At 46.6% G+C, this 20,318-nt stretch overlaps 2 protein-coding genes across 2 annotated transcripts; both read left to right on the forward strand.

Annotated features, from left to right (window-relative positions):
* The first annotated feature begins 808 nt into the window (after window positions 1-808).
* Window positions 809-5,198, forward strand: POU3F2 (POU class 3 homeobox 2). The gene has a single exon (XM_055259502.2). The coding sequence runs from the start codon at window positions 1,109-1,111 to the stop codon at window positions 2,438-2,440; it is 1,332 nt and encodes a 443-aa protein (XP_055115477.1). The 5' UTR covers window positions 809-1,108; the 3' UTR covers window positions 2,441-5,198.
* Window positions 5,199-12,716: 7,518 nt separating this feature from the next.
* Window positions 12,717-18,837, forward strand: LOC134732790 (uncharacterized). Its single transcript, XM_063619746.1, has 2 exons — window positions 12,717-15,344; window positions 16,074-18,837. Exon 1 carries the CDS (start codon window positions 14,591-14,593, stop codon window positions 15,254-15,256), a length of 666 nt encoding a protein of 221 aa, XP_063475816.1. The 5' UTR covers window positions 12,717-14,590; the 3' UTR covers window positions 15,257-15,344; window positions 16,074-18,837.
* The last annotated feature ends 1,481 nt before the right edge of the window (window positions 18,838-20,318 follow it).

Genomic DNA, 20,318 nt, shown 5'->3' on the forward strand with positions numbered 1-20,318 from the left:
GCAACTCTGAGCCTTGATGGGAGTGACTTACAAGCCGCGGCGGGGGCTGAGCCTGCCTCTCTCGGGGTTCTTTCCTCAAGGGAGTGGGAGACAATTGGGCCTGGAACCTAAAAGGAAGACAGCCTGTGCTAGCCGCGGGGTAGAGGGGAAGGAGAAGAGCTTCGGGCAGAAGCATCCGCACACCCTGGAGCAAGAGACACTTGTGCACTGACATTCTAACCGTGGGATGCAAGGAGAGTTGAACAGGGGAACAAGTCTGGCTCTTAGCTCTAGGTTTAAGAGATACACACTGTGTGTGTGTCCCTAGGTGAATAAAAATCCGACTCCCGCTGGCTCGGTGCGACCCAGCTTTTCCCTTACCCCCTATGTTTCCCCATCTTAAAGCCCTATTGGGAAACGAAAGTGGACACCACTGCCTCCCGCCCCCCACCCCAATCCAAGTCTTCCAAGTGTCTGTGGTCGATAAGAGCACCGGGACCGCCCCCCTGCCCGGCTTCTCTGCCTGGGAGACAGATGGGGGGTGGGGCCCATCCGAGAGAGGGCGGAGGAGGCCCCGGGTGAGGAAGAAGAGGGGGGGTGAGAACTGAGAGAATCTGAATCAGGAGGCGAAGGGGACGGGGAGGAGGGCTAGGAGGACTCTGAGCCCGGGGGAGGAGGAGGGAGTAGCTCTGCGCCAATCAGTGGCGCCGGCCTGGGAGGTTGCTAGCGGTATCCACGTAAATCAAAGGGCGCGGAGCCAATGGGAGGGGGCGGAGGGGGCGGGGCCCAGGCGCGTGCCGCTGCGAGCCGGCGCTGCCAAGAGAGCGGGAGAGAGCTGGAGAGAGCAGGGAGAGGGGGGAGCGCCGAGCTAGTCAGAGAGTGAGCGAGAGCGAGAAGGAGGGAGAGGAGGAGAAAGAGAGCGAGGGCGGGCGGGAGGCGGCGGCGGCGGCAGCAGCAGCAGTAATAGCAGGAGCAGCAACAGAAGGCGTCGGAGCGGGCGTCGGAGCTGCCCGCTGTGGGAGAGAGAGGAGACAGAAAGAGCGAGCGAGGAGAGGGAGCCCGAGGCGAAAAAGTAACTGTCAAATGCGCGGCTCCTTTAACCGGAGCGCTCAGTCCGGCTCCGAGAGTCATGGCGACCGCAGCGTCTAACCACTACAGCCTGCTCACCTCCAGCGCCTCCATCGTGCACGCCGAGCCGCCCGGCGGCATGCAGCAGGGCGCGGGGGGCTACCGCGAAGCGCAGAGCCTGGTGCAGGGCGACTACGGCGCGCTGCAGAGCAACGGACACCCGCTCAGCCACGCTCACCAGTGGATCACCGCGCTGTCCCACGGCGGCGGCGGCGGGGGCGGCGGCGGCGGCGGGGGGGGCGGGGGCGGCGGCGGGGGCGGTGGCGACGGCTCCCCGTGGTCCACCAGCCCCCTGGGCCAGCCGGACATCAAGCCCTCGGTGGTAGTGCAGCAGGGCGGCCGCGGCGACGAGCTGCACGGGCCAGGCGCCCTGCAGCAGCAGCACCAGCAGCAGCAACAGCAACAGCAGCAGCAACAGCAGCAACAGCAGCAGCAGCAGCAGCAACAGCGGCCGCCGCATCTGGTGCACCACGCCGCTAACCACCACCCGGGGCCCGGGGCATGGCGGAGCGCGGCGGCTGCAGCGCACCTCCCACCCTCCATGGGAGCGTCCAACGGCGGCTTGCTCTACTCGCAGCCCAGCTTCACGGTGAACGGCATGCTGGGCGCCGGCGGGCAGCCGGCCGGGCTGCACCACCACGGCCTGCGGGACGCGCACGACGAGCCACACCATGCCGACCACCACCCGCACCCGCACTCGCACCCGCACCAGCAGCCGCCGCCCCCGCCGCCCCCGCAGGGTCCGCCTGGCCACCCAGGCGCGCACCACGACCCGCACTCGGACGAGGACACGCCGACCTCGGACGACCTGGAGCAGTTCGCCAAGCAGTTCAAGCAGCGGCGGATCAAACTGGGATTTACCCAAGCGGACGTGGGGCTGGCTCTGGGCACCCTGTATGGCAACGTGTTCTCGCAGACCACCATCTGCAGGTTTGAGGCCCTGCAGCTGAGCTTCAAGAACATGTGCAAGCTGAAGCCTTTGTTGAACAAGTGGTTGGAGGAGGCGGACTCGTCCTCGGGCAGCCCCACGAGCATAGACAAGATCGCAGCGCAAGGGCGCAAGCGGAAAAAGCGGACCTCCATCGAGGTGAGCGTCAAGGGGGCTCTGGAGAGCCATTTCCTCAAATGCCCCAAGCCCTCGGCCCAGGAGATCACCTCCCTCGCGGACAGCTTACAGCTGGAGAAGGAGGTGGTGAGAGTTTGGTTTTGTAACAGGAGACAGAAAGAGAAAAGGATGACCCCTCCCGGAGGGACTCTGCCGGGCGCCGAGGATGTGTACGGGGGGAGTAGGGACACTCCACCACACCACGGGGTGCAGACGCCCGTCCAGTGAACTCGAGCGGGGGGAGGGGCAGAGCGCGGGGCTCCCCCTCCCCTTCGGTCCTTGGCCCTTTCCCGGCCCTCTTGTTCCCTCTCTAACTTCTGATTGTTCTTTTATTTTTAATTATTATTTCCCCGTCCCTTAAAAAGAAAAAAAATAAGGAAAAAGGAAAGCAACTAAGACACTGGACTATCCTTTAAAGGTAGCAGGTGTAATGATGTGTTTTGACCTTTGCAGGCGAGTAACCAGGCAATGGAGTGGAGTGTCTCCTGGAGAGAGTGAGGAGAGTGTGTGATAGATAGAAAGAGAGAGAGATAGAGAGATGGCAAGCACTGAGATAAATACCTGGCAAAACTAAATAAATTACCAAAAAGGAAAAAAATATCCACCAAACCATGATAAACACAAAACGCAGCTTCCTGATGCTTGGAGTTGGCTCATGCTGCTGTGTTTATTTATTGTGGATTCCCATCAGGAAACAGGAAAAAATACACACGTTCTTTGATACAGGCAAAATTTAACCCCATAAATTTGCACTGCAAGAAAATTGAAGTTTACATGAACAAATTCATGAACATATTTTCTCTTTCTCCCTACCGTTAATTTGGGAATTGCCGTTTTGTGGGATTTTGTTTTGCTTTGCTTTATTCATCGGAGAGAGTTGAAGCCAGCTCTTGGCCACTCTCCATTTCTAATGTTCTTGTGTTGCCCCTTGTTCGTACTGTTTGTGAACTTTGGTTACCTTCACATTCCCCTTACGAGGGTGTAACATCTATTTGTTCCTCTCACCAAAGCAAAACGATTGGCTTCATACAAAATAGACAATTCTCTGCTTTCAGGAAATGTGCATGGTCTACCCGCTTTATCGAAGGCAAGAATCCGGTTTGGAATATGAAAATAAGCATTGGTTGTTGTTACCAGCCACAAAGTAAACTTCATTTTCAGGCAGTGTTTCTGGGGGAGGTTATGGAGGGAAGAAAAAAGAAAAATCGATAGTGAGTGACTGATTGCTTCATTTTATCAGGCGGGCCCATTGTGAAAGAGCTCAGAGGAAATGTGGAGGTTAAATATATTTCCAGAGTTGTCCAGCAGAAAGAAAGTGGCACTTTGAAGAGAACTAGGGAAGTATATATCTTCAGATATCCCTATATAGTTCTCTACCTTCAGTTTTAGTAACAATTATGAAGAATTATTTGTGCTGACAGCAGCAGTTAAACTTTCTTTCTCTAATAGCTTTTTTTTTTTTACATAAAAAAATGACCCAGGAACTTAATAGTGTATGCATAAGATTGTGTTTTTTAGCACACAGATACCCACAGCATACACTGACGATCTCCACGGAGTAGACAGGTTTTGTCTTCACTAGCTCATTTGTTTATCAAGTCATAGTTAGGGTCCCATACCCTCTTTTCCTGTAATTTATTGCAGAATATACCACTTTGACTTGGACAGCTTTCTGCCCCCTCTTTCACTAAGGAAGGCAAATGAAGTGAAAAAAAAAATGCCATTTTCAATCCTTCCTTTCTCCCCTTTGTTAATAGTTTTAAGTGCATTTTTGACCTTGTCTTGATGGAAAACGGTTAACTCCAAACACAAAAGACTCTACTGGAAAGTGTAGGTGAAAAAACTTGTAACTGTATTGAAAATAAATACCATTAAACTGTGATCAGTTAAAATCTAAAAGAAAAATCAGCACAAAAGGGCGCTAAAAGGGAAAACACTTTTTATTAAGCTTAAAAGTTTGGGGGTTTTTTTCCAGTTAGGTATTAGATAAATTTTTATTTTAAAAAATGAAAGTCTCACTACCATAAAATTATGGTTCAGCATCAGATTAGCATTGCACTCAGTAGTCTTTAAGATTTTAGGAAATATGCTTTATATTGTCTTTTCAAACACCTGTGATTGTTTCATTTTCCATGTTTTTGCAAGATAAATGGTGACTTATAATGGGCATATTTATTTGCCTGTATTTCATTTCCCCCAATGAATGTCACAAGGAGATGGGCACGGAGCTGCTTCGGGTGCATCACGCTGCTCGTTCCTGAGGTATGGGGACTGGCCTTTAGTGAAGCTATCCAGAGCAGGGCAAATAGCCACTGGTAAAGGGAGGAAATGAATTTTCAGATACTTATTACCAAGTAGGTAAGGTCAGAAGCTGGAGTTCAGAGAATGTGTCTACAGCTTCTCTGACTCTTATAGGTTTACTAAGATGAAAGTTACCACTGAACCTTACCACTATGTATATATGTTTAATATCTGTCTTTTGAAATGCAGAAATAGTTTAAATGTTTCTTTGTCTATTTTTCTTTTTTTTTAATGCTACCCAGGGAAATATTTTCATATCATTTTTAAGTGGCCTGCCTCAATGTATATTTATTTCTTTTGAAACAAAAAGGTTCTGGAAACTGTTTTTCTGTAGCTTTAAATGAATAGGTGAGCAAAATCTATATGGGATGTAATTTTTTTGTTCAGTCTCTTAAAAAATACTTTGTTTTGGTACATTTGGTTGTGCTTGTGGGGAAAATAAAAACGCAGAGATCCTTATATATTTATGTTAAAGTAATATTTTATTATCTACATAAAACAGAAATGCACAATACCTTCATAGTTTGTTCTAATTATTGAAATATCTTTATTTTATTTTTAAAGATAGTGCCAAGTTTTAAGGGGGGAAAACCCTAGACCTTAAATTGACTGAGTTGAGTTGTGTGTAAAACACTTCCCTTCCTTTATACTTCATAAAGTTTTGGAATAAATTTTATGCATATACCGCCAGATTTCATGTTCATAACTTTCAGAGGCTTTTTTTTTTTTTTAATGGAGACTACTGGTCTAATTCACTTTTCTTTGCAAAAACTATCAGTCCCAAATCTTTCAGTCACTATGCCTGTAGCATTAAATTGAAATGGTCATTGGGCTTGAGCTTCAATTTGTTTATCATTTCATGGTCCTACAAAGAGATATTTGTCCCCTTTAAACATATGCAGATATGCCTGCATCTTCTTTCCAGGTTAACTGTACCTTATTCAATTGTGCTGTTGTGGAGAACATCAGTGGAACTAGGTGGACTTTAATCTCTACCCACAGGTCCTCAAATAATTTGGGATCTACAGAAAAGCAGGATTTAGGAGATTATTATTTTTAATAATTTACAAATATCTCTTAACAAAGAATAACCCTGATAGTATACTATTGTGTGTTTACTAAATGATTAGAGGTAGATCCTATACATTATTCCTGTTTGGTTTGCATAAAAAGATGAATTTTACAATGGTTTATACAATTGTGTCTATTTTTCATTAGGCATACAAACGGGCTTTAAAGCAAGTAAAGAAAAAAAAAAAGAACATATGGGATAGATTCAAGCCGTGATGCTAATAACAGATTGTTTCAGACAATCTTAGATGAAACAGTACCAAAATCCGTTTTAAGGTTAGTGAGAATTTCAAGCAGTGTTGGATCAGTTTACAAGTTTGTTGATGTATTTAAAGCCCTCCTTGGAACATTGGTTTAAGTATAAATGTCCATTTTGAAAGGTAGTTTCTGGGCTGATTACATCTGATCATCTTTCCTAACTCCTAGTCAATATTACATGGGCCTCAAACAGATTCCACCAAATGATCTTATCAATAGTCTGAACGAGAAGTGACAGAAAGAAGAAGTGTTTTGTGACCACAGACATGCTGATGGGTAAAATGTTTAAGCTGGGTATAGATTTGAATTCTGGGTCAATATTCTCCTCCACTGCAGGCAGAAAACAAGCAGCATCTGCCCTCTGCAGGGCATTTTAGTGGACCTTGAGAAGGCATTTTTGTTCTTAGCCACAGTGGCTGCTGAGTGGAAACCATCACATGTTAAACGTGCACACCGTGGTTTTGACCCATGCTTTCTGTTCAGATCCTAAGGCTACTCGAGTAGTTGGCACACTGGTTTGGGGAATGTATTACACATTAAGGAGAAAAACCCCATCACTGTCACTGGGAGAAATTTGTGGGGCAGTTTCCCCTAAGATGTTGGCTAGCCATCACAACAAACCCTTTCTTTCTCCTAAGACAATGCAGAATACAGCTATCCCGAAGATCTCCTGTGTTTCTTCAAAATATGTTACTCTAAAAATTTATGTAATAATATGGGGGAGAAATGATCATGTGAAAAAGAGTTATGTGAAGGTCAGATGGAGGGAATACCCACAAATAATATTATGTTTGGCAGTCCTAAACATTCTCGGTTCCCACGAAGTAACCGCCTTTATATTTCAGATGGTAGCAACAAAAGCACTGTTCTCTTCCCTTTCCCTTCCTGCTCCTACCAGTGGAGGCCACACACTGGTTGGCAAAATTTCTGGCGAAATGGCTTTGGTAAAGACACTCATCTACCTTCTTCTTTTTTCAAAAGCAACTAATAAAGAGATGCAACAGCAGCAATGGGGGAGGGGGTGGCATTTGGGTGCATCGGTACCTGCACTTATGTCTATATGCTGCATTCATTTGCTTTTCACTTGCCTTACTTTGGAGGCAGCTTGAGTAGTGCTGGCGAGACAGGTTAAATTATCTATCACTAGTCTCTGTGATTTGTCTTGGTTGAATTTTCAAACAGTTGTTTATAGAACTCTCTTCTAGATTCTATTGAATTTCAACACAAGTTTAAAAATGAGGCAAAGAATGGAACTTGTACAGAAAAAGAAAGAAGGCTGGTGAAGTGAGGGTCAAAGGTAAAAGTGATTCTTTGGGTCTGCTTGTATATTTCAGTGAGTAGGGCAAAGGACAGTGTTTATTTAAAATGAAAGAAAAAGATGCATCTTGGAGTACTATGAATCTTGATATTATAACTAAATGGAATGTACAACTAAGTTTTATATAAACATTTTCCCTGTTTAGGAAAGTTTACTTTTCAATGATGCATATTCTTTTAACAGGGGGCAGATGGCCATAGGAAAGAATCAGGGCTTCTGATACCTATTCCCACCATTTGATTCAGGATGGGAAACAAGGCAAAAGTGGCAGGGGCCTACCACCCAGCTAACAAATCATGGAATTAACTGACCCAGGTTTTCAGAACTGGGCCTGTGTCATTTTAATGCCTCCTTATCAGGCAGGCGTGAGAGTACCAGAAAATGGCTTTTTTCGTTTTCCTAAGGCCTTGCTTGGCTGATAAGGAGATAAGGAAACAATGAATATTTTAACATTTTTCTGGTGTTTGGTGGGAAACTCGGAAATTTGTTCCCTCCTCTGAAAGAAGAAAAGTTAATAAACTTCATCATATAGTACCTTCCTTTATCTTAAAGACACCTCTGCTTGACTTAGCTGTTAGGGGTTTTAGAAATAATTTAATATCCCATCAAAACGATCCTGGCCTCTTTTATTGTTCCTAGAATTCTGATTGTTGGTAACATTAAGTTGCATTTCTTTTTTTAAAAAAAAAAGGTCTGAAATGTTATTTAATACACCAGTAAAAGTGCATCTATAGCCTAAAGTTTATTCCTTCCACGTCTTTCTGAGTTTTTATAGCTCTTTGTCTGGGATTTGGGGAGGGGGACTTCCGTATGCGGTTTGTGCGTGAAGAGCCTAGGCTCTGGAGTGGTCTCTAGTTGGCGGCAAACAGCTCTCTGCTCTCAGAATGGGGAGCTGTCATCTAGAAAAAGAGAAGGAAATAAATCCCCCACAAAGACGTAGTTGTCACCAATTTTAGGAAGACAGGGGAGCACTAGGACCCCATCTGAGGGATATGGAGGGGATTTTGATTGTTATAAATTGTATACGATTAACTCTCTGTGTGTCGAGCGACAGCAATAGGAAATCTCACTGTGGAGTGAATTTGAATTTGCGTCCTTTTTTATTTGGGTAATATATTTTTCCTCCCACGAGTGTTTCCTCTGGGTTTGTTGTTTAAAAAGGAAAGAAGAAAAGAAAAGTCCACACAACAAAAAATATGGCCACAGAGAGTTTGGCAGGAGGATGGGAAAAAGAAAGTTTCTTGTGGGTTTGTAACACAAATTAGCCATTGTAAATCACTGGGCTTCAAGGTTCAGGCAAATCTATGTGGAAAATGTTAGGAGTTCTTTCCCTCCTCCTGTTAAGAAATCTCATTTCGTCAGAGGAATTTTTATGCTCTACAGCACATGATTCTGGAGACAATTATTTGGCATTAATAACTTTTTGTTGATGTTCCCCTAAAAAACATTGCTTCAAAATTGGTGCAGCGCCTGGACAAGGCGGGCGAGTGTGCTGACGGCGAGCATCTGCTCCTCGCCCAGTCGCAACAGAGGTGCCTTGGCCTTGCCACGCACCCCCCACCTCGGGGACCCCGGCCGCTGTCGCGAAGGCCTAGACAGCCCAGCTCGGCGGCGCGCGGGGAGGAGAGAGAGGGAAAGGAGCGGGGCACTCCCTGCACTCCCAGCCCTGGCCTTCGCTCGGGACGCTGCCAACAGCCCCTGAGTGCCTGCCTGGAAATCAGAGATTCTTTGCGGCTCCCCAGGCTCCGACCCCCGGACCCCCAGGGGAAGGGTCAACAGCTCGGACGTCGAGCTGTTCCACTCTCTCGCTTCCCAAGGAAGCGAGGTGGGGGTAACGGGGACGGTTGGTGGGTTTGCCCCCAGCAGAGGCTGGAGGTGGCGGTTAGGAGGAGTCCAGATGTCTTGGGTATAGCCGTCGCCCCGGGAAAGTGGGATCTAGACGCAGGAGTTGGCGAGGCCTCTCTGGGGGCACGCGTGGCTGGGGCAGAGGTGCTGTGGGCCTAGGAGTAACAAGGGTTCGAGGCCCGGAGGAGAGTCTCCTAGCTTTTTGCCTTCCCGGCTTTTCCACTTGACTCTGCAGAGTCGGGCCCAGGACATTGCACCTGCATGTGGAAGATGGTGCCCCAAGAGAAAGAGGGAGATGAGACAAGTGCAGGAAGACTGGAGAGGAAAGGGGGACAGCTGCCCAGGGAAGTACAGTAATCTGGGCTTTTCCTGCTTTTTTGAAGGGGGGGCGGTATTTGTGAGAATGAAGGGGGACAGCTGAGAGCTGGGGAGCAAAGTTCTGAGGCAGGTTTCCTTCAGCTCTCACCCATCAAACTTCTGAGTGTTTCTGACCTCAGCTCCCTGCCTCCAATGAAGAGGAACCTACTCTTTAAGCGCTGAAGCACGGGGGAAAACGAATTCTTAGACCCCCTGGAACCACTCCCCTGCTGGGCCTAAAGTCAGTTCCCAGCAGAGGAAAGTCAGTCCCCTGGAGAAGGGAGCCCGGGAGACCCTCTGGGCACCCCGGCCTCTCAAGCCAGAGCTGAGGGCCCGGAAAGTGAGGGGCCGCGCCTCAGTACTGGAGGCCTGGAGTCCATCTCCGCGAACTGGGGGCTCTCAGGGCCCGCAGAAATCCCCCTTAGCCCTCCGAGGCCCCTGGAAGGAGTCGCCCCGGGAGAGGAAATCACTCAGCTCTGAAAAGCGTCGCAAACGGGCGGTGGGAGAGTTCTAAAGCGGCCTTTCGCCTCTCGGAGGAGGTGAGGCCGAGCTGGGGATGTGCAGGTTTGGGGCCCAGAACTGCACCGCAGGGCCGCAGTGGCGGAAAGCTGGCCGGAGAGGAGTGGGAAGGCGACCAAGGGCATCAGAAGGGGCTCCTGCGGGGCGCAGGTCTGTGCTGGCGCCGGGCCTGGCCTCTGCCAGCACAGCGGAGCCTCCGGGTTGCTCCCGCCGCACCCGCCCGCGGCCACTCACCCGGCCCCGCGGCCAGCCCGGGCGGGGTCGCACGCAAACAAGGATGCTTCTATTTACCCGCCTCTGCCTGTAGATTTCTAAGACATTCAGCAGGCACAATCATTAAACTAATTTGTATTTGATTGTTTGGGCGGACGGAGGGTAGTTTTATTGCGCTAAGCATTCAAGCAGGCACGCATCGCTGATTACCAGTATACATTAAATAAAGTTGTTTGTACACATTGTCTTACCACATATAGGCAGAGGCTTATTATTCTAATTACTCTAATTAGTGCATTGAAATGTTTTCTACTTGATTTGAGGAGACAGTGATTAGTTCTATTACTTCTTTTAACTCGTATTTTATGGAAAACTGTTGGTGCATGTTCAAATTACTTTATTTGCCCCTGGAATATAACGCTGACCCAAACGCAGTGAACTGCACGGCCCTTGTGGGGCCCCAACTTTGATGTGGGCCTCGGCTTGGAAGAGGCGTCTGTTATTTATTATTTCCCTCCCACCAGCATAGCCTGGTCTCCCAGCGCCGTGCCCGCCGCCCCCGCCCCATCCTGCGCCCCAGATGCGCGCCCCGCTCTGGACCAGTCCGAGCAGAGGGGTATCCGAAATCTGCTCGGACGCAGCATCGCTGGCCGCCTGCCCCTCTAGTTCCCTGAGTGCGATTACTTTTTAAAGGCTCCTTTAAGCATATTTCCGTGAATCTGTTTCTTGTGCTTTAATGTTACTATTAATTGATAAGATCAGCTCATCAAACATACTATTTCGATAGGGAATTGTAATTAAAACCTTAATCCTGTTTGAGACTTTCTTCTCCCTTTAAATTCCTTTTTCTTATGAAAGGGGTGCAAAGTTCACTATAAAAAGTATTATAACAGGGAGATTAATTCGTTATCTAAATAACAATCTTTGCTATTGATCCAACGTACTTTCCGCCGCCACCTTTTGTGTTGGTCCGGGAGGCCCTTAAAAAGGAGAATATACAAAGCAGAAGATCTGGACCGAGCCCCACAGACTCCGATAGACTTGGGAGAGCGAGGGGATCCGCGGTCCGCTCCCCTTAACCACAGTCTGAGGAAGCTTCAGAAGTGGGTCCTGGCCGTCCCAGGCGATGCCACTGGGGAAGCGCAGCGCTAGAGTCGCGGGCCTGGGAGCCGGGCTCCTCCGCAGTCCTCTCCCCTCGCGAAGGGAGATCTGCTCAGTCTCTAGGTAAATATTCGACCGATTCTGCTTTTACTTTTAATATTTAAACTCGGATTATCCCGTCTCCAAATGCGCGTTCCTAACCTTTGCCAGTGGCTGGGATGTAATAAATCCTGGCGGGGCCGGGGTGCTCAGCCTCCCTAGGTCGCGGCCGCCGCCTCCCTCCCCCCGTCCCGCCCCGCCCCGCGGGCCCCGGCCCCTCCGCCCCTCGCCGCCCGCAGCGAAAGCCGCGCCGGAATGAAATCAGCGCCTCCCCGCAGCTGACGGCTGAGCATCCTGGGCGCTGGCAGGCGGGGGAGGCCGCCCTTTATCCCGGCTGAGGAGTCCTCGGGGGCTGCAGATGGAGCCGCGGCTACCCGGAGGAGAAAGAGCCCGGCTTCCTGGAGGCAGCAGCCCCCAGGCATGGGAGGGGGTAGCGAGCGGGGCCAGGGGCTGGGAGGTTGGGCGGGGTCTATGGTTTGTATCTGTTGGGTGGCGGGTCGGGGAACGGACCCTTTCCAAACCTATCTCCGCTCCTCGCTAGCCCTCTTTTAAAAAGCTGTTGGCCCCAGTTTGAGAATAAGCCCCAGCGTCTCTGAAGCCACGAGGACCGTTTGTGCTCCCAAGTCAACTCAGTATTCCGAGATTTTCTTCTTTTCTAAGAGCTTCACCCCCTCCCCACACCCTCCTCCTTTCAGTCTAACAAAGTCTTCTTTCCCCCACGCACAGACTTGTTATGTAACAAAGTCTCCCAGGCGAGTTTAACTGGAGAATAAAGGACACCGTAGCCCCACCCCTCCTTTCCTTTCCCTTCCCTCCTTCCTCCCCGCTCTCTTCCCTCAGTGCATCTGTCCTCCAGCACTTCTGTCCTCGCACCCAAGAAGGCGGCGGGCCTTAGCCGAGTAGAACTTTGGCGCCCCACAGTGGCATCGGCTCGGAACTACCCTTGATTTTACAGCCTCCCAGTCAGCACAACTGTTTTTGTTTCTGATCCAATTCTCTTTCCCCTTACTCCTCTCCTTCCTCACTCTACATTCTTTCCTTCAACCCCTCCTAGGCAAACACTTATGAAGGTGACTACGCATATGACCCCTACAAGGGTTTCTAAACATTTAGTTCTAGGTAATTCCTGAGTAGATATTTGAAAAGTTTAGCCAGAAAAGACACTACGTTCTATACCAGAAAAGTTCCCAAAGGTAGGAAGAAAGAATCACTTCCCCAGTTGCTTAGTTCCTACCTGTTGAGGCTGTAGCAGATAAGTCTTCAGTCTCTCTAAGAAGCCTCAGCTTTTGGCAGGCATTAAGACCAGAATACCAGGTTAGAAGCCACGGTTAATAACAGGTGCAATGCTTCAATCAGCAAAAATGGAGTCCAGCAAATGTTATTTTAACCCTGCCCAGGTTTCATCAGACACTTCTTGCTCTACAGAAGGTTTGTTCAGTTTTACCATTCAAAAGTGGGTTTTTTAAAAAGTGGATCACTTGAACAGAAACTCATCCATGGAAGAATTTTCCAGACTAGGGAAAACATTCCCCTAGAAACTCCCACCAAAGGTATCAATTCAGCCTGTGGAGCTGAACTTTGCTTCCCTCAGAGCCCAGTGCATTTGTCCTCCCATACTATGAGCCATTTGCTCCATGAATGTTTTCTCCCTCTGCCTTTATCCCAAGTAACACGACAAGGAGAAGAAGAGAAAGGACGTGGACTTCAGGCAGATCCCAGCAGTATTAATGGAACTGGGCAATGGATTTGCAGTCAGAACACATGTGTATGTCTATCCTTCTATGCTTACTAACGAGCAACGGGGGAAAGTCAGTTGACATCTTCAGATCTCAGTTTTCTCATGTGCAGAATGTGGATAATATTCCTTTATAAACTTTGCAACAGCATTGAAGTAAGGCTCAGATGAAATAATGTATGTGAAAGCATTGTATAAATTAGCGCAAATCCAACCTGAAGCACTACTGTTGCCAACTCCAGTGGAGGCCTCTGCTGTGACTAATAAGAAATGTTTGTTGTTTTGTTTTGTTTTTTGAGACAGGGTCTCTCTCCATTGCCAAACTGAATTGCGGTGGTGCAATCATATAGCTCACTACAGCCTCGAACTCCTGAGCTCAAGGGATTTTCCCATTTCAGCCTCCACAGTAACTAGGACTATAGGCATGTGCCACCATGTCTCACTTTGTTGCAGAGTCTGGTCTGGAACACTTAAACTCAAGCAATTCCCCCACCTCGGCCTCCCAAAGTGCTGGGGATTATAGGTGTGAGCCACTGTGCCTGGCTTAAGAAATGTTTTGTAACTTAAAAATAACCAGGCCGGGTGCGGTGGCTCACGCTTGTAATCCCAGCACTTTGGGAGGCCGAGGCGGGCGGATCACGAGGTCAGGAGATCGAGACCACGGTGAAACCCCGTCTCTACTAAAAATACAAAAAATTAGCTGGGCGTGGTGGCGGGCGCCTGTAGTCCCAGCTACTCGGAGAGGCTGAGGCAGGAGAATGGCGTGAACCCGGGAGGCGGAGCTTGCAGTGAGCCGAGATTGCTCCACTGCACTCCAGCCTGGGCAACAGAGCGAGACTCCGTCTCCAAAACAATAAATAAATAATTTAAAAAAATAACCGTATAGCCTTATGTCTATTTGTGTGGGGGAAGAGAAATGCAGGAACAGTCATCTCAGTTGCATTATCCACGGAAGGCACCACCGATTCTGCTTGGCTTTAAATTGGAGCTGCCACTCAGGAGACCTTTTGTGTTTAGCATATTCAGGTCCTGACTTGTAGCTGAAACGATCAGCCATCTTCAACATCTTCCAAACTCCTGATGTTTATAGTGTCCATCTGTGGTGTCATTTATAGCAGCCTGGATTAGGAAGAGAATACTAGGCTCATGCACTTAAAACCAAGCACACACACGAAACAGCAGCAGCACTAATCACCCGCAGCTTATCACGAATCCACGTCTAGAGAGCCCCAGTGGCCCAGGGCCACATCCAGTCCCTGGACTTGGAAATCAGGACGCTGTGGATCCCACAGGCGCCCCGCGACATCCTGGAATCGCCGGGAGTGGCGCTGCGGTGAAAGCCCGTGCCTAGAGTGGGCTTACGGGTCCCATTCCACTCGGAAAGTCTTCTCACCTCTCCAAGGGCCCTTCTGCCGGCGCAATGTGGGGGTCCCTCCGCCACTCGAGCAGAGCAGCGGCCTAGGCCAGGCACCCCTTGGGTGAGCGCGGAGGGCCCCTGGGACGCCCAGCCAGGCCTGGCGTCTGGGGACCCGGGGCTCGTGTGTGTGTCGGTCAGGCTCCGATGGCCGAAGCAGAGACGAAGGAACGGCTTCGCTGCGGGAGGCTAGAGGGCTGCGCCTGGGCCCGCCCGGCCTCCCTCTTGCCCCAAGAGCAGGGCAAGGCCTCCTGGGCTGTTCTGGGGTCAAGAGTTACGAACACTTCTTGTCCTCAGGAGCTCACGGAGGTGACGAGAAGCGGTCTGGGTCTGAAGCCGCGACACAGAGGTGAGCAGTGGGGCCTCGGGGAGCAGCGGGGCCTCGGAGAGCAGCGGGGCCTCGGCGAGCAGCGGGGCCTCGGCTTGGCGGCTCCCTCCGCCACCCCGCCACCTTTCATGACCCGGGCCAAGCCGCTTCACGAAGACCAGGAAGCGGCCTCTGCCAGGAAGCCACCTGCAGCCTATGGTCCCCTCCCCAGGCGGCCCCAGCCCGCGCCCGGCAGCTCTCTCCTAGATGGTTGCCTTCCGAACGCCTGGAGGGCCCTGACCCTTCCGGTGTTCCACCGTAATGGGGTCGGGGCGGAAAGGGGCGGCTGTGGCTGCCTGAGACCTCCAGGGCAGCGCACATTACGGGCGGGAAAGGGAAGTCAAGGCAGGAACCAGGACATCCAGGGAGAATGCAGGTCTGACATGAGCCAAGGCCTTGGCAGTAGAGGAACGTTCACCACGTTGTGCAAAAGACCAAGCCACTAGCCCCAAAGAGCAGGACTTCTCGCTAAGCGCCGGACTCCCTGAACCAGGATATGTGGGCACTGCTCCCTGCAAGGTGTCGATAATGCAGGTACGTGAAGACACACGCATTTCCAAAAGAACAGACCTAAATGCAGAACTTTAGGATCCTTAGAGTAATCAAAGTTAGGAGGTGATTTAGCAATTTCAAAAACAAAAAAGGAAGAATGCTTTGGCAGAAAGAAGAGAGAAGTGGAGTAGGCACTCTGGGTAGGAGGCAACCGGCACAATGTGAGGCAGGAAGCAGGAAAAGGCAGAGGGCGAGCAGGTTTGCTGTGCTGGGCCGGGGAGCAGGAGCTGGCACCTGGCATGAGAGGGCTGCTAAGGGAAACAGTGTATGGAGTTAATTGGTAGAGGGTCTGGAAGAAGTTTTAATTAGACTCAAAAGGCAATTAAGAGCCATCGTAGAGGGGGACATCCAATGGAAATAATGCTCCTGGAAGGAAGAGAGTTGGCACAGTGCATCGGATAGGTTGGAAAGTGGTAAGGATGAAAGCAGGGAGCTTAACTAGGTAGGAGGTTGCTGGTGTAGATCTGACTCAAAGTGGTCAGTCATGGAAATTTGAAAAGGATAGGCAAATGACTGGTGCCTGAATGGCTGTAGGGGGAAAAAAAAGACAAAGAATGATGAGACCATGATTACATTTTGGGGGAAGCAAATGGACAAGCATAGAGAGATGAGAACAAAAGAGAATTATAGAAATTGTGTTCAGTTTTAGATGTGCTAGTTTTACTAGTGTATTTCTCTTTTCCTTCCTCCATCTCCCCCACCCCCTCCCAGGAATATCACGAAGTCACCAGGATAGCAGGTTTTTCAGCAACATTTAACTATTTACTGAAACTACCTCTAATGCTGACCTTAGTAAAAACAACTTAATTTCAATTCAGGAAATTTCATTAAGAACCTAATACATGCTAATAAATGGTACCTCTGTAACTGCAAGAATGTGAAGGAAGAAAAAATGTACATGAATCAGAGGCCTCACATTTTTCATTTGTAGTAGGTGCTATCCATGGTGTGGAGAAATTTTTATAGAAGAACGGCAGCCAGGCTGGAGAATGAGACCTGCTTGAGACATATCACTTCTTTTTCATGTATCTTCTGCCACACATTTTCATCCAAATGTTTATTTGTTTCCAAGACAGCTAAAGAAAGGAGTCTATTTTAAAGACATTTAGACATACATTAAACTTTCCCTGTTTAACACGTTCAGTCAACTAAAACTATGAGAGGTCATGTTTGGGGAGAAGATATTTGTTTATATTTAATATAACTTCCTAAAACACAAAAACCCCTTTCTAAGGTTTCCTAGACTTTAAAAGATAGGAGTGGTATACTGTATTGATTTGAGTTAGGAAAAAGGAAGGCAATTTGAATAGGGGCCAGTGGAATACAAATGTGTCAATATTCTCTTGACTATACTGTAAAGTAACTGAGATTGCCTGGTTTTAAATACAGAGCATATGAAAAATGGAAAACTTTTCCTCTTAGATCAAGAACAAGACTAAAGTGCCCACTCTCACCACTTTCATTCAATATAGTATTGTAAGTTTTAGCCAGAGCATTTAAGGAAGAAAAAGAAGTAAAAGGATTCAAATTGGAAAGGAAGAAATAAAATTGTCTCTGTTTGCATGTGACATGATCTTACATATAGAAAACCCCAAAGACTACATCAAAAAACTTTTAGAACTAATACATGAATTCAGTAAAGTTATAGAATATAAACCAACATAAAAAAAGTAGCATTTCTATACACTAACAAAAAAATCGGAGAAAGAAATGAAGAAATCAATCCCATTTATAATAGCAACCAAAAAATAAAATATTTAGGAATAAACTTAATCAAGGAGGTGAAAGATGTACTGTGAAAACTATAAAACATTGATGAAAGAAATTGAAGACACAAATAAATTGAAATATATCCTGTGTTCATGGACTGGAAGAATTGATATTTGTTAAAATGTCCATATGACCCCAAATGATCGACAGATTCAATGCAATCCCTCTCAAAATTCCAATGATATTTTTCAAAGAAATAGAAAAAAACAATTATAAAATTTGTATGGAACCACAAAAGAGCCTGAATAGCTAAAGTAATCTTGAGCAAAAAGCTAGAGGAATCACACTACCTGATTTCAAAGTATGTTGCTAAGCTTAAGTAATCAAAACAGTATAGTACTGGCATAAAAACAGACACATAGAGCAATAGAACAGAATGGAGAGCCCAGATGTAAATCCATGCATTTACAGTCAATTCATCTTTCACAAAGGTGCCAAGAACACACAGTGGGGAAAGGATAGTCTCTTGAATAAATTATGTTGGGACAACTGTATATCCACCAATAGAAAAATGAAATTGGACCTGTATCTCATGCTATATACAAAAATCAACTCAAAATGGATTAAAGAATTAAATGTAAGACCTGAAACTGTAAAACTACTAGAAGAACAAATAGTGTGAAAGCTCCTTGACGTTTGTCTGGAGAATGATTTTTTTGGATTTGACCATAAAACTCAGGCAGGAAAGCAAAAACAGACAAATGGGATTGCATCAAACTTAAAAAGCTTTCCACAGCAAAGGAAACAATCAACAGAGTGAACAGACAATATTGGCAAACCATACCTCTGATAAAGGGTTAATATCCAAATTACATAAGAAACTCAATTCAATAGCAAGAAAACAAATAGCCTGTTTTTTTTAATGGTCAGAGGACCTGAATAGACATTTCTCAAAAGAAGACATATAAATGGTCAACATGTGTATGCAAAAAAGCTCAACATCATTAATCATCGGAGAAAATGCAAATTAAAGCCACAATGAGATGTCACCTCACACTTTTTAGAATGGTTACTATAAAAAAGAGAAAAAATAAGTTTTGGAGAGGATGTGAAGAAACGAGAACCCTTGTCCTTTATTGGTGGGAAATTAAATTAGTACAGCTATTATGGGAAACAGTATGGAGTCTCTTCAAAAAACTAAAGAAATAGAACTACCCTATGATCCAGCAATTCCACTTCTAGATATCTATTCAAAGGAAATAAAATCAGTATGTCAAAGACATCATTGCACTCCCATGTTCATCGCGGCGTTATTTACAATAGCCAAGATATGGAATCAATCTAAGTGTCCATCAATGGATGAATGGATAAAGGAATAACTAACACACACACACACATGAATACTATGAAGCCTTAAAAAAGAAGAAAATCCTGTCATTTGTGACAACATGGGCGAATGTAGAGAACATTATGTTAAGTGACATAAGCAAAGCACCAAAAGACAATACTACATGATCTCACATACATGGGGAATCTAAAAAAGTTGAACACATGGAACAGAGAGTAAAATGGTAGTTGCCAGGGGCTGGAGGTGGGGGTGGGGAAATCTTGGTTAAAGGGTAGTTTCAGTTAGACAGGGTGACTAAGTTACGGAGATCTATTGTTTATCATGATGAATATAGTTAATAACAACGTATTGTATTCTTGAAAATTTCTAATACATTAGATCTTAAATATACTCACCTCAATAAACAACTATATGAAGTGATGGAATATACGTATTTATTTTTATTTTATTTTATTTTATTTTATTTTATTTTATTTTTATTTATTTTTGAGATGGAGTCTCACTCTGTCGCCCAGGCTGGAGTGCAGTGGTGCAATCTCGGTTCACTACAAGCTCGGCCTCCCAGGTTCATGCCATTCTCCTGCCTCAGCCTCCTGAGTAGCTGGGACTACAGGTGCCCACCACCACACCCGGCTAATTTTTTTGTGTATTTTTAGTAGATAGGGGTTTCACCATGTTAGCCAAGATGGTCTCAATCTCCTGACCTTGTGATCCGCCCACCTTGGCCTCCCGATGGATGATATATTAATTAGCTTGATGTAATCATGTCATAAAATATACATATATCAAAATGTTATATATCATAAATATACACAGTTTTTATTTGTTAATTATACCTTAATAAAGCTAGGGGAAAAATAAAAACAGAGCATGAACTGACTTCCACATAATTTCTCTTCTTCTCTATGCCATAGATAGTCAACTTAAGTTAGTTCCATTTTCCACTTCTTATTTAAAATAAAGCTAACCAGAGGTCATTAATTTCTTTTTCTTGGAAGCTTCCTACATAGCATTCAGATTTTTTAAAAAAAGACTTTTCACTGAAAATGTTAGTTAGAAATTAAAATTTTTGGCCAGGCGTGGTGGCTCACGCCTGTAATCCCAGCACTTTGGGAGGCCGAGGTGGGCAGATCATGAGGTCAGGAGATCAAGACCATCCTGGCTAACACGGTGAAACCCCATCTCTACTTAAAATACAAAAAATTAGCCGGGTGTGGTGGTGGGCGCCTGTAGTCCCAGATACATGGGAGGTTGAGGCAGGAGGATGGCGTGAACCTGAGAGGCGGAGCTTGCAGTGAGCAGAGACTGCGTCACTGCACTCCAGCCTGGGCCACAGAGCGAGATTCCATTTCAAAAAAAAAAAAAAATTAAAATTTTTAGGCTACTGGGAAAAAACAAGAAATTATTTTATGTAACATTTGTCAGAATAAAATTTTGCTCTAATTTGTTAAGGGAATTAAAATTTCCAGAGTCATTTTGCTAGCATTTTTTCAGATGTAAACATACTACTCCCACATATACCCCCTGTATATTTCACAAAATGTATCATAACCTCTCAGATGCAACTAAGTGGACTAGAGGGGCTATTGGCTCTGAGTTAGAAGGTGTATGTATGGAGTGGGAAAAATTGCAGGATGCCCTGCCCCTCTGCTGTTATTAGCATGGTCTCTCAAATTGGAAAGAAAAGGAAAAAAGCTATTATGAAATGGTACTGCATGGGAGGCTGAATTTTCAGAATTATCTCTATAGTGAGGCAACATTTTAGAAACAATAAAAAAGTTTATTTCTGAAAGAGCTTCATGTAGCATAGATCTGAATGGCATCTTAATTAGATTATGAATATAAAATTCTCTTTATAATTTTGCAGTATTTTCCATAGAAAGATATAAAGAAAAATG

This window comes from Symphalangus syndactylus, chromosome 2 (assembly GCF_028878055.3).
Source record: "Symphalangus syndactylus isolate Jambi chromosome 2, NHGRI_mSymSyn1-v2.1_pri, whole genome shotgun sequence".
Lineage (NCBI taxonomy): Eukaryota > Metazoa > Chordata > Mammalia > Primates > Hylobatidae > Symphalangus > Symphalangus syndactylus.

Bases quoted from the DNA above. Each gene is read 5' to 3' on its own strand.
- POU3F2 (XM_055259502.2), top strand. From the start codon at position 1,109: ATGGCGACCGCAGCGTCTAACCACTACAGCCTGCTCACCTCCAGCGCC.
- LOC134732790 (XM_063619746.1), top strand. From the start codon at position 14,591: ATGGCCGAAGCAGAGACGAAGGAACGGCTTCGCTGCGGGAGGCTAGAG.